The sequence below is a fragment of the Myotis daubentonii genome, chromosome 5 (assembly GCF_963259705.1).
Source record: "Myotis daubentonii chromosome 5, mMyoDau2.1, whole genome shotgun sequence".
NCBI lineage: Eukaryota > Metazoa > Chordata > Mammalia > Chiroptera > Vespertilionidae > Myotis > Myotis daubentonii.
This window is the reverse complement of record NC_081844.1, coordinates 32,823,675-32,837,994: the sequence shown is the minus strand read 5'-3', so window position 1 is coordinate 32,837,994 and position 14,320 is coordinate 32,823,675. Positions and strand designations below refer to the sequence as shown.

Genomic DNA, 14,320 nt, shown 5'->3' with positions numbered 1-14,320 from the left:
CCGGTCTGATAGGAGGCGAGCACTAGGGATGGAGTTCGTGGTCTCTTTTTTCCCGCCCTCTGTCCCTCGATCCCGTCTGCCCGGGGAAGATGCAGCCGGAGGGGTTGACGGGAGTCGGGGGTGCCGTGCCTCTGGATTGGTGGAATTTGAGCTGATGGACTGGCCTCCCAATGCAAACTGCTGCTCTGCCCCACCTGCTTGTGATCTTTCGCAGACTCAATTGCCTGTTTCTCTTTTCATCTGCCCGAGTTGACTGCCCCCTGGTGGTCAGTGCATGTCATAGCAACCAGTCGCTTAGGCTTTTATATAGAGAGATATCAAGTGAGAAGAAAACAGTGTCCCAAATTGCTCACGAGTATATCCCTCAGAAAATGACTGAAAGCACAGGACAATGTGATGAGTGATGGCCTCTGGGTGACATAATCAGTGCTTGTTTTCTTGAAGAGTAATGAATTCATTTTAATTTGTATTTAAAAATATATAACCAGCCTGGCTGGCGTGGCTCAGTGGTTGAGCATTCACCTATGAACCAGGAGGTCAGGGTTCGATTCCCAGTCAGGGCACATGACAGGGTTGCAGGCTCGATTCCCAGTAGGGGGTGTGCAGGAGGCAGCCCACCAATGAATCTCTCTTATCATTGATGTTTCTATCTCTCTCCCTCTCCCTTCCTCTCTGAAATCAATTTAAATACACACACACACACACACACACACACACACACATATATATATATATAGTCTTAGCCAATCCTATAAACCCATAATTTTACTTAAAATTGAAAGGAAAATATTATATAAATAGCATTAATTTGACAAAAACTGGAAGTATGATGTTTGAATGGCTAGTTTGACTGAAACAGGTAACTATTTTTTTATTTTGTTTTTTCACAGTGCAACCTCTGTCCATAGGACCTCAGGAATGCCCAGGGAATTCCCCTTCTCCACCAGGGACCTGCTCTGCCCAAGTCCCCATCACCACAAGGTTCAGGCTCCAAAGCAAGCTCACCTTGAACGTGAACTTGGAGGCACTCATCACTTCTATGATGTTGAAGGCAGCCCAGCTGATGTCGTATCCCAACATTTGCAACTGTTGGGAGAGAAACAGTGACTCACAAGCCTAAGCCCTAACATCCAGCATCCCAGCTCTTGAAAGGACACATACCACTCGCACTCTGAACACACAGGTCACCCAACACACAACCTGGGGCATTTCATTTTTCCTGAACAGTTAAATCTTCATATTAAAGACTAGAGGGACAGATTAGTAACAAACACTATAGGATAATGAACATATGTAGCTGAAATCCTAGCATCCTGTGTATTGGTTAAAATTCTCTACAATGATATTCATGAAACCTACATGACTCTGACCAAGAAAGAGGTGGGGCTGGGGGGGGGGGGGAGAGTGCATGGCCCAGGCTCCCACACCAACCACGGACCACAGCCAGACAAGGAACACTGCAGAAAACCCACCCAGGATGGTTCAGAGCTCCACCCACCAGGCTCCTCAGCACGGCCTGAAGGGGAGCTGGGCCAGATGGGTCCGGGCTCCACCATGCTCTGTGCCACCTGATAATCATTGCTCACCTCTCCCTTGACTCTTAAGAATTAGCCCTGTGTGCTGGAGGCCAGTGCCTGGAGCTGATGGCATCAATCAATGTTTGGCAGGTGGACAGGTGATGGACCGATGGCGGGATGGATGGACAGACAGAAAAATGGATGGACAGACAGAAATGGATGGTGGGCAGAGAAATGGAGGGATAGATGGCTTGATGCTGGAGTTGGTAACAGCACCAGGGATGCAGGACAAGGGCACTGTGCAGAAGCGCCGCCTGAGCACTCACATACGTCAGCTTGCAGACGGCGTTTGCTTTGACTGCGATGTTATCCTGCTTCAGCTCTTGCTTGATTTCATCAATGCACTGAGAGATATACTTTGCCTAAAAGGAAAAAAAATTTTGAGAAATTATGAGTGCCTGGCTAAAATAGTTAAGAATAATTATTTCAGAAAGAAGGGAGACCCAAAACAAAAAGCCACAGAGCATTTAATTAATGTGAAAAGCCACATAGTATTTCATTTATGTGAAAAGTCCACAGCAGGGAAATCCAGAGAGACAGGTCCTAAAACTGGTTTTGTGATAGTGGCACGACTGATATACTAAAAACCACTGAATTTTAAAAAGCCATTTCTTTTTGCTAAATATTTTTTTTATCTTCACTGGAAGACATGATGAGGGAGTGAGAGAAGGAGAGAGGAGAGGAAGAGAAGAGAGAGAAACATCAATCGGTTGCCTTCTATTCGTGCCCTGATCGGGAACCAAAACCACAACCCAGGCACGTACCTTGACCAGGATTGAACCAGCAACCTTTGGTGCACAGGATGATACTCAACCTGCTAAGCCACTCTGGCTGGGCTTTTTAAATTTTTTTTTAAATTTATTGATTTTAGATAGAGAGAGGAAAGGAGAAGGGGATGGGGAGAAAGAGAGTGAGAGAGACAGGGAGTGGGAAAGAAACATCGAATTGTTCTACTTATTTATTAATTCATTGGTTGCTTCTTGTATGTGCCCTAAATGGGGACCTGAAACCTTGGTGTATCAGGATGATGCTCTAACCAACTAAGCTACATGGCCAGGGCCTAAAAAACCATTTCATTTGGATAGGATGCCTCTGATTCCTTCACCATCCTCCTCCTGAGGGCAGGGAGGGCCGGGGAGTGGCACTGGAACAAAAGTGGTGGGGGAGGGGGAGGATGGGCCAGGCCCTGTGGCTGCCCAGGAACAGTGTCAAGCATAAGTAGGCCAGATTGTGTTGGGGCTGTGACCAGCATGGAGGTACAGATAGAAGCCAGCCTAGGGGAAGGCTGGCTGTGAGAAGAGCCTCCTGTCCTTAGGAACCCAGGCATCCAGTTGCTCCCAAGGAACTGGGCATCAAGCACATTCAGCCAGCTCCTCCCCACCCAGCTCCCCATCCCCTCTGAGCGTCCCATCAGGGCAGCCTCTCCCAAAGCAGCACAAGCTTGACTAAGCGTCTCTGCCTGTGGCTTCCTTGCCTCTCACTGAGCATGATGTCAAGGATCATCCAAGCTGCAGCAAGCATCAGAGCTTCATTCCACTTCCACCACTGCATGAGGATAACACTGTTTCTATCCATTCCCCCATGGACACTTGGATTTTTCTCACTTTTTGCCTTTTGTGAATAGTGCTATTGTGGTCATTTGTGTACAGGTATTAGTGTGCCCATGTTTTCAATTCTTTTGGGTTTCCTTGCTAACTCAGAACATCTTCTAAAACACCATTCAAAAAGGTCAGACCTGGCCCTAGCTGGTTTGGGTCAGTGGATAGAGGGACAGAGCGTCGGCCTGTGGACCAAAGGGTCCCAGGTTCGATTCTGGTCAAGCGTGTGTACCTTGGTTGCAGGTTCCTCCCCGGCCCCAGCCCTGGTCAGGGCTCATGCAAGAGGCAACCAATCGATGTGTTTCTCTCTGTCTTTCCCCCCTCTTCCATTCTCCCTAAAAATCAATGGAAAAATATCCTCAAGTGAGGATTAATCAAAAAAACACAAAAAAGTTAAACCAGAAGCTATACCAATCCACAAGGTCCAGGGCAACTGATGTACCTACCCACTGGGAGCAGCAGGGCACCTATCACACGGGCACGCATGGCCAGGATGCTCCTAAATCTCCTCCAGGCACAAGCCTCCTATCACCCCAGGAGATACGCCATGGCAGCCCCAAACAGAACTGAAACCTGCTGCCAGGCAAGGAACAGTCACCATGGATCACAATGCGTCTGTCCAGCACTCCATGAAGTATGAGGAGCCCGCCAGCAACAATAGCTGTCCAGCTGGCACAGGATTCCATGTTCCCCTGCTGCACCACCTAGAGATCCTGCCTCCCAGACACAGGGCTGAAAGCACGCAGAGCAATAGCAGACAATGGGCTCCTGTTCCACGTGTCCTGCATGTTACCACGCGTGCTCCAGGCTCAGTTCTTCAAGGGCAGCCCTAGGGACACTGCCATTCACATGCCACCTTGGACCACACTCTGAGACCCTCAGCCACCAGCAGTCTCACAGGGCAAAGAACTACTCAAGTGCCCTCAGCCACAAAATATTTTATGAATATTTTATGATCAAGAGTTGGTACAATGGAACAACTGTCACCATATCCTTCCAATGGGCTTCAGATTACTAAATCCTGCTCAGGGGACCTCAGCTCCCTGTCCCTCCACACAAATGACTCCTTCCTGCCCCCTGGATCGGGATTATTAATGATTTAAAAGGGAAAGAATAAGACAACAATCACAAGTGTTGGGGAAATCAGCCACACAGTGGCTGGGGAGTGAATAGGGCAGACGTTACAGAAGACAATGTAGCTCCCCAGAAGGGTGAGCACAGTGCCCACTCCCAGGTGGACCCCCAAGAACACTGAAACAGGTGCTCACACACACACTGGCACCCTAATATACAACCTGTGACAGCCCAAAAGTAGAAACAACCCAAATATTCACTGGCTGATAATACACAATGTGGTCCACCTGCCTATGGCAGCTTTCAGGAGGGTGGGGCAGGGTCCACTTCCGGTAATGTCTGAGCAGTTCCCACCAGACCAAGGCCACTACAAATACTGTTTACATCAGCTATCTAGACACACTGGAGAACAAGCAAAAGCACTGGAGAATGTCCTGTTCTTCAGAGCTTTTATATTCTTCTTTTTAAAAAAATATACATTTTATTGATTTCAGAGAGGAAGGGAGAGGGAGAGAGAGAGAGAGAAACATCAATGAGAGAGAGTCACTGATCGACTGCCTCCTGCACGCCCCACATTGGGGATCAAGCCCACAACCCGGGCATGTGCCCCGACCAGGGATCGAACTGTGACCTCCTGGCTCATAGGCCGATGCTCAACCACTGAGCCACAGCAGCGGGGCCATCACTTTTACCTTGAGTGCCAGGCAGAGAAGCTAAGATTCAGGGAAGAGACCTGTGTCCAACTGGCTTCAAGAACCAGAGCAGTGTTTGGGGTGAACAGGGCCACTGAAAAGTGAAGAGGGAAATCCCAGAGAAGAGAGAGATGGGGGTAGTTCCCACATTCTGAATATAAAACCCACATAAATCTCTGGCCGACCCCTTAACAATGCACGCATGGGCACATTCCACACAACCCAGCCAAAGCTAGAAAAATAAGCATTTCACAGACCTTGTAAGGGCGGCCGAGTTGTAGTTTCAGCCCAGATGAATTAACTGCCCACTAAACAAACCCTTCTCCCCACAGAATCAATAATCCTCAGAGAATACAATAGAATCCAGTCTCTACAATGTCCACAATTCAATCCAAAATTATTCAAAATAAGAAACAGGAAAACTCAACAAGAACCAATGAAGGCTGGCCCTGAGAGAACCAGGATAATGAAATTAACACAGAGATTTCAACTCAGCAACTGTAACAGTGCTCTCATGGAACACAAAGAAAATGCACTCACAATGAATAAAAAGAGGAAATCTCAGCAGAGAAAGTGACAGAAAATAACCAGAGGGGTGGCCACTTGAACCCGAGGTAGCTCTGCTGTTCAGGGACCTAGCACACGGGCACGCATGGCCAGGATGCTCCTCAATCTCCTCCAGACACCAGTCGTTACCCCAGAACCTAGAAGGCAGAGAAGGTGCCCTAGGGCCAAGACCCTCCGCGTCAGCCATGGACCAGCACCCCTAGAGCGCAAGCCTGAAGCCCCAAGGAGGTGCCTAAGACCACTGCCCTCCACCCCCACGCAGTGGCAGGGCACCTCCTCAGGCACTTCCTTCCTTTGAGCTGGTCACCAGAGACATCTGGTTGGGTCTGAAGGAGATCCAAAATCTTCAGAAGAGCACATACCTAGTGTTAAGGAAGAACCCCCTCAGCTGCCTGGCAAGAGAAATATGAGTTAATACATGGTGTGGACTTCAATTGGCAAGCCCAGGCCCTTTTGGCCTTACAAGAGGCAACAGAGGCACCTCTAATACATCTCTTTGAGGATGTCTATCTCCTCTCTCTACATGCTGGCCATGTTACTCTCTTCCCAAAGGACGTGCCGCTGGCCAGGAGGATATGAGGCTTCAGGAAGGGCTCAGTTAAGCTGCCACCTGCCCTTGGATGATACCAGGGACTGTCTGGAGCCAGGACCAGATCCATGAAGCCTGAGGTGTTGTGTGGACTTGCTCTGAGTAGAGTGTGCATGTCGCAGAGTGTGCATGTCGCTTTTGTAATTTTTTTTTTAAGGAGTAGACTGCAATAGCTTTCCTCTGCAACAGAGGTTAATGTATAAGAAAAACAACACAGGCATTAGCTGATTTGGCTCAGTGGATAGAGCGTTGGCCTGTGGACTGAAGGGTCCCAGGTTCGATTCCAGTCAAGGGCACATGCCTGGGTGCGGGCTCGATCCTCAGTAGGGGGCATGCAAGAGGCAGCCAATCAATGATTCTCATCATTGATGATTCTCTCTCTCCCTTCCTCTCTGAAATCAATTAATATATATACATATATATACATATATATATATATCCTATCTAATAAAAGAGAAAAATGGTAATTGGCGTACGACGATACCCTTTTCATTGGCTAATCAGGGCTATATGCAAATTAACTGCCAACTATGATTGGCAGTTAACTGCCAACTAAGATTGGCAGTTAACTGCCAACAAGATGGCGGTTAATTTGCATATGTAGGCACAATGCAGGGAGGCGAAAGGGAAAGCAGGAAGAAGCCCCCTGCCACTGACAGTGATCAGAAACCCAGGGGGGAGCTAAGAGCTGGGGGGCAGGGCAAAGGTGGCCCTGGGGCCGCCTTTGCCCTGCCCCCCAGCCATGATCGGAGAATCAGGTGCCTTTTCCGCCCTGGCCAGTGATAGCAGGAAGTAGGGGTGGAGCCAGCGATGGGAGCTGGACACGGTCGAAGCTGGCAGTCCCGGGAGCTAGGGGTCCCTTGCCTGGGCCTAAAGCGGAGCCCATGATCGCGGGGCCGCTGCAGCTGCGGGTCCCCGCTGCCCGGGCCGGACGCCTAGGTCAGAGGCGTTAGGCCTGGGCAGGGGTGGAGCCTGAAACCGCAGGGAGCTAGGGGTCCCCTGCCCAGGCCTGACACCTCTGCCGGAGGCCTCAGGCCTGGTCAAGGGGCCGATCCGGTGATTGTTGATCGGAAGGTGATGAGGGTCAACTCCTCTGGCTGAGGCATCAGGCCTGGGCGGGGGGCGGAGCCGGGGATTGGGGGGATATGATGGTCCCCTTACCCAGGCCTGAAGCCTGGGTCAGAGGCATCAGCCTTGGGCGGGGGGTGGAGCAAGCGATCAGAGGGAGATGGGGGTCCCCTGCCCAGGCATGATTCCTGGGCCAGAGGCCTCAGGCCTGGGCGGGGGCCAGAGCCAGTGATCAGGGGAAGATGGGGGTCCCCTGTCCAAGCCTGACACCTCTGGCGGAGGCGTCAGGCCTGGGCAAGGGGCCGATCAGGCGATCGGAGGGTGATGGGGGTCTACGCCTCTGGCCGAGGCATCAGGCCTGGGCAAGGGGCCGATCCTGCGATTGGAGGGTGATGGGGGTCAACGCCTGAGGGCTCCCAGTATGTGAGAGGGGGCAGGCTGGGCTGAGGGACACTCCCCTCCCCACACACACCCAGTGCACGAATTTCGTGCACCGGGCCCCTAGTATATATATATATGGCTAATATGCAAAGTGTCCTCTTGGGAGTTCGATCACTCGCTATGACGTGCGCTGACCACCAGGGGGCGGCACAGAATGACAGAGGGCCACAATTGGTCCTGATTGCTGGCCAGGCCTAGGAACCCTACCTGTGCAAAAATTTCGTGCATGGGGCTTCTAGTATGTGTGTATGTGTATATATATATAATCAACACGATTCCAGAGGCCTGAGAATTATTTTCGGATAGAGATTTCCAAGGTTGACTTCAGCCTGTAAATTATTCCTATGACTTCTTAGTGATTTTGAAAACATCAGATTTTCTGATATTTGCTTATTATTTTAAATTTTCCCATACCATTAAAGTTTCTTACCATATGTGCATTTACTTCTATTTAATATATAAGGGGAAAAATAAGAGAAGAGCACTTCAGTCAGTTGCATGGAAGAGCCTGGCGCATCTAGCATACAAACCTCTGTCCTTCTGATGAACTCCATTAGTGGCAGCAACAAGCACCTATGTGGACTGAGCCTGTCAACAAATTAACAGCTTTTCGAAAACTCAATTGGGGTGAAAACTGAAAATTTTTTAGGGTTTGGTGTTCTGGTTCTTAATAAATTTCTATCAAAATCATTCAGAAATCCTAACTTGTAGAACTTTATTATTTGTAAATCACAGATGTAGCATAGCTTAGAACTTTAGAATCTTTCATTCCAGGATTTTACGGTATTGACAGGTATTTTTGTAACTTCCAAGTAGAGAGATGCTGGAGAGCAAAATGGAGATGAAAGAGTTAGCAAATTTAAAGGTGGAACCACAGAAGTCAGCCAGTCACAGAAAAAGTTTTTTTTTGGAGGGAGATAAACAAAGCCCTCAGGGACAATGTCAAAAGGTGAAATATATGGATAACTGGGGTCACAGGAATGGAAAGGATGAGACAGAGAAAATAATTGAAAAAATAATGGCTGAAACCTTCTGAAATTTGGTGAAAGACATACACGTCCAGGTTCAAGAAACTCAGCACCCCAGACAGGAAACAGAAAAGAAAACCACACCCAGGCATATCATGGTCAACCTGCCAAAAACTGAAGATAAAGAGAAAAATCTTAAAAGCAGCCAGAGGAAAATGACATGGTACATACAGAAGATAAATTTCTGCCAATTTTTTAAAAAAATATTTATTGATTTCAGAGAGGAAGAGATAGAAACATCAATGATGAGAGAATCATTGACCGGCTGCCTCCTGTGTGCCCCACATTGGGAATCAAGCCCGCAACCCAGGCATGTGCCCTGACCGGGAATCAAACCATGATCTGGCTCATAGGTCGATGCTCAACCACTGAGCCTCGCTGGCCGGGCAATCTCTGACAATTTCTCACTAGAAACAATGGAGGCCACAAGAACAGTAGAAAACACTGCTGACTCAGAATTCTCTATCCAAGATTATATCCCTTTAGGTAGAACCGAGCCCCATTACATCTATCCCTGCACCTCAAAACACTCACAAGGAAGCAAAGAGACCCACAGAAAGTGGCTGATGTTCAGGAAGACTCTGCCTGAACCTTATTTTTAGGTATAAAACAGGTACACAGGATCATGGTTCCTCCACACAGGGAAATATAGGAAAAGGTCATAAAATACGGAAAATAGGCCTGGCCTATTGGTTAGAGCATTGGTCTGTGCACTGAAGGGTTTCGAGTTCGATTCTGAATGTAGGGCCCGTACCTTGGTTGTGGGTTCATTCCCCGTCCCCAGTTGGGGCACATGAGGGAAGCAACCAGTCAATGTGTCTAACATCGATGTTTCTCTCTCTCTCTCTCCCTCCCACCTCTTCCACGCTCTGAAAAAAGCAATGGGGAAAATATCAAGCCCTAGCCAGTTTGGCTCAGTGGATAGTGCGGGCCTGCAGACTGAAGGGTCCCAGGTTCAATCCCGGTCAAGGGCACATGCCTGGGTTGTGGGCCCAATCCCTAACAGGAGACGTGCAGGAGGCACCAATCAATGATTCTCTCTCATCATTGATGGTTCTATCTCTCTCCCTTTCCCTTCCTCTCTGAAATCAATAAAAACTTATTTTAAAAAAATTTTTTAAAGAAAATATATCAAGTGAGGATTAACAAAAAATAAATAAATAATCTGCTTTATACTCACTTAAGAGTGCTAAACATTTATCTAAAACAGTTATGTAAAGCTAAAGTGAATGTGGGAAGAAATGATTATATTAATCTTTTATTTCTATACAGCATTGTTGACAGAAAGAAAAATATTACTCCTCCTTTTACAAGAGGAAAAAAAATGGTCAGGATATACATACATAATTTAGATCCAGAAAATTATGTAAAAACATAAATCAGAATTATTTTAAAGTTTAAGATAAATGGCTTTTTATCATTGACATTTTTTAGAAGAAACCAGAGGTGCAAACATGGTTACAGTTCTCTAACACCTCAAGCTGTCCCATGCCATTCACACTTTGCCACAGGGCAAATCAGCATTGTTTTTATTGTGACAGAACTTAATCTGAAACACAGGATACAAATATCCTTCATAGATGAACCCCTCAGGGCTGTAATAAAATAACCATTTCAACCCTGGCTGCTCAGGAGAGCTCCCGGGGGCACTTTTTAAAAGATCCAGACTCCAGGGCTCTCCATGGGCGAGTGGTCAGGATCTCTCAGGTCAAGGCCCAGAGAGTCTGTGTTTTTACTGAGCCCTGAGTGGACTCCACGGTGCTGGCAAGCTCTACAGCTACATTCCCAACATCGCCCAGTGTCCTCCGAGGCAGAAGCTCCCAGTATGAACCACTGCCCTAGAGCCAGGACATACAGTGGAAGGACACAGGGACCCATAGGTTTGGGGGAGCAGCAACAATATGAAGAGCCACAAATGGCCGTGCTCTTGGGGAAACTGGGAAAAGTGCATGGGTAAGAGGGGTGGGTAGTTTGAGGAGCGTGCAGAAGGCTGAGGGGGCCCTTGTGAAACAGGAAGACCACCAAAAGGTCTGCAGTGGTGCTCAGGGCCCTGTTCTGGGAGTGGCTCCATCTGTGAGATGGACTTTTAAAAAAAAATTTAGAATTATCTTGTGGGGTTTTGTTATTATTCTGGATTTATTTTTAATTCTAATTGACATACAGTAATACATTAGTTTCAGGTGTACAATATAGTAATTCAACATTTACATACTTTACAAAGTGACCACCCCATAAGTCTAGTTAACATCTGACTCTATTCCCTATGTTATAATTACATCTCCAGGACTTATTCCATAACTGGCACAAGTGGGTACAGCCCAGGGCTGGTGTTGCTCAAGGTAGTGAGCAAGATAAGATGGTGGCAGAAGAGCAGCTGGAGACTACCGTGGTTCAGAGGGACGAGGGCGTGTGGCGTGGGGCAATGTGTGTGTGACTGCAACACTTGAGGGGCTTAGGCTGAAGGAGCAGTGGCTGTGTGGAGCTGACTGGGGGAAGGAGGTTAAGACTCAAAAGCCAGCGAGTTGGTCAGTGTAAGTCTCCTGCAGCTGCTGCAACAAGACAGGTGTGACAGAGCTGGTCCTTCCAGAAGCTCCAGGGAGAACATCCCAGCCTGTTCTAGCTTAGGAGATGGGGAGGACCATGGATACCCCACAGGCCCCAGTGTGATCACAGAGGTCCTTATAAGGAGGCAGGGGGGGGGGGTCAGAATCAGAGAGATAGATGCGGCTGTGCTGCTGGCTGTGAAGATGGAGGCAAAAGGAGAGGCATTCCTCAGGGAGGCTCGAGTGTCAGTGTGGGCTTTGAAAGTTGGTAACAAGAAACCAGGTCAGTAAACATGGGCAGAAATCCAGGCTCCCCCACCCGCTCCCAGTAGTAGCTGACCCCAAGATGGGGTTAAATGTGCCTAGATATTGTTGAGGACAACTCCTGTGAGAGGAAAGAAGAGGGAGCCGGGAGTAGGCTGTGTGGATCTGGCCGAGTGAAGGGCCAGGGAGGAAAGGCTGGATGGAAGCAGCTAAGGAAAGACCGGTCACCTGCCTAAGTGGCCCGGCACAGTCACCAGCTGGGAATGGCAGCATGGCCTCTGGAGCACAGGTGATGGGCTTCGAAGCTGGGCCCCTGGTCCATTCAGCGCAGTAGCTGAGGTCTTAGAGACGGCAGCTCTAGGGCTACCAAGGGGCACAGAGGGAGGGCTCAGGAGCCTTGGGAAGGACAGGGAGCTTCCAGGAGACAGGTCTAAACCAAATTCAAAAGCAAAGGTGAAGGGAGGATGGCTAGTCACTGGGTACTCAGCCCCAGGCAGCAAAGCAATAGATGCAAGTGCAATGCTTCCCAAAACCTATTCCACCCAAATACTGAGAGGTACATGCAGAGCTTGTGCCCAACGGAGGAGTGAACTGCAGCCCCAAAGAGCAAACAACTGGAACCACTTAATGCCTACCCAAGGGGGCTGGCTAAATAAACGGAGGGAGGGTCTTCCCATGCTCTCACAGAAAGCTGTCAGAGAGACTGTTCCACCCACAGGCAAGCACACAGGCTCTTAACCTACACTCAGAAACACCCACAATTTCTATGCGGAGAAAAATCTTAACGTAGACACAAACTGATTTACAGGGAGAAATGTTGTCCCCTTTTACCTAATAAACACTGAGCTTATTACAAAAAGTTATAGGTATAATTTTATAAAGATTAAAAGAAAAAGTTTCCCCCAAAATATGAAAAGTGCCCATGAAAATAAAACATTAAGTCAATTAGGTTTTTTCCTAGTCATATCCAACTTTTAGAAGTAAGAACATTCACAAGTGGATTTCCCCTACCTGCCAACATTATCCTTGCTGTATCTTTTTTTTTTTAAATATATTTTATTGATTTTTTACAGAGAGGAAGGGAGAGAGATAGAGAGTTGGAAACATCGATGAGAGAGAAACATCGATCAGCTGCCTCCTGCACATCTCCTACTGGGGATGTGCCCACAACCCAGGTACATGCCCTTGACCGGAATCGAACCCGGGACCTTTCAGTCCGCAGTCCAACGCTCTATCCACTGAGCCAAACCGGTTTTGGCTATCCTTGCTGTATCTTAAGGATAATAAATTTAAGCATCCAGAAATGTGTAAATCAGGCCTATTTTGGGGACTTGTTTTAAGCAATATGTTTTCCCTGGTAATCCAATACATACACACATATACACACTGAATACATAATCTGAAATAAAAGTTTCAAGAAACAACAATTATTCTCTGTTTGAGAATAAACAAAGTCTGGGGTTTTCTAGTTTCTTCTCCTTTTTTAAAGCATAACCCATTAAATTGAATTCATAACGCACTAAAGGGTCACAGGTTGAGGCCTGGAAATAGCCAGGTACATGACTTCCTGGGGTGCTCTGGTGCTCACAGAAGCCTGCATTATGATATTCACTGCTTCCTTGTAAGCACCGTCAAGGAGAGGAGGCAACGTTACCCCCACTTTACAGATGAGAAACCGGTTAGGGGGTCTCCCTAGGTCACTCAGTTAAACAGGCTCAAGAACTTAGACCTCCTAAACTCCATACAAGCTCCACTAACTTACCCTGCCTTTCCACGCAGCTTTTAAAGTCACTGCTAACCTCATTTCTATGATAGTGCGCAGAAGTTTTAAGCTAAAATCTATTATAAAAAGTAACCTTTTGGGGAAAACTATTTCTGCTGCAGAAAAGCACCCTGTCAGAAGTCTCAGTTGGGGTGTGGTGGGGTGGTAGGGAAGAGCCTGTTTTAGAGAGTGGGGGACCAGGAGAGTAACTCAGCAGTCACGGGCTGCGCTCCTACAGGGACAAAGATAAACCGTCAGAAGTGACACCTCGAGATCATAACCATCTTCTGATGACAAAACAACAGCACCCAGATGCTCTGTCCTGCCAGGAATCGCCCACAGGCCCAGGGCGACCTGAGACGTTTGAAGACTTCCAGCACCAGCTCCACCAATACCCCGGTTTCATGGGTCCCAAGACTGTGGGAGAGGCGCTATTAATTCCCACCAATTTCAAATGAAGAAACCAAGGGTCAGGGCACTGCCCAGTGATTTGCTTAGCCACTGCTCAGTAATCAAGGACTATCAACTAAACTACTCTTTCAACTCGGAAGGAAAGATCAGGATAGGAGTTAGCCACCCATTTGTAACCATTGCCATTTCCTACAAGATGCAAAACACAGTGAGAGGTTATGGAGATGAACGAAAATAACCTAATCACATTTCAGTGAGATCACACCTATTCTGAAAAAGTGCCACAGAGGCAGAAACTCGGGCTCCCAGCAGAGGGACCGGGGCTGAGGGCGCAATTGCCTCCCGGCGAATCCCACTTCCTTGCACCTCCTATTCTGCAATGCCCGGCTTCCTGGGCGCCATTGTTTGGAAGGCGGGTTGGCAGCTGGTAGCGGCACCTGCACAATATCCAACAGCGGCTCTCCTCAGGGCACCTTCTTTCTCTAGCCAGGGAAGCGGGGACTTTCTTTAAGATCCCACGTGTAAGGACCTGCCTGGGCCTTTTCCATGAAGCCAGAGGACTGGGGGCCACTAATTGTCCCTATTCCTCCTGAATTTAGGTCACACAGGTTGGGGGGCGGGGGGAGGGGGGAGGGGAGGAAATATGCCCACGGCTACAATTTTACTTCTGGAAAACCTTTCCTTCCCCCTGGCTTTTAGGCTTCGC

At 48.1% G+C, this 14,320-nt stretch overlaps 1 protein-coding gene across 3 annotated transcripts in view; it reads right to left on the bottom strand.

Annotated features, from left to right (window-relative positions):
- The window catches only part of AP3D1 (adaptor related protein complex 3 subunit delta 1), a 45,812-nt gene that overhangs the window by 30,541 nt on the left and 951 nt on the right, over nt 1–14,320 (bottom strand). Inside the window, exons 2-3 of one of the 3 annotated variants that reach the window (XM_059697287.1) lie at nt 1,844–1,939; nt 1,006–1,086 (exon numbers count right to left, since the gene is read on the bottom strand). In XM_059697287.1, the coding sequence (XP_059553270.1) occupies nt 1,006–1,086; nt 1,844–1,939 (177 nt within the window). Of the gene's footprint in view, nt 1–1,005; nt 1,087–1,586; nt 1,792–1,843; nt 1,940–14,320 lie in introns of those variants that run through there. The other 2 variants (XM_059697288.1, XM_059697289.1) reach the window with 2 other exon arrangements.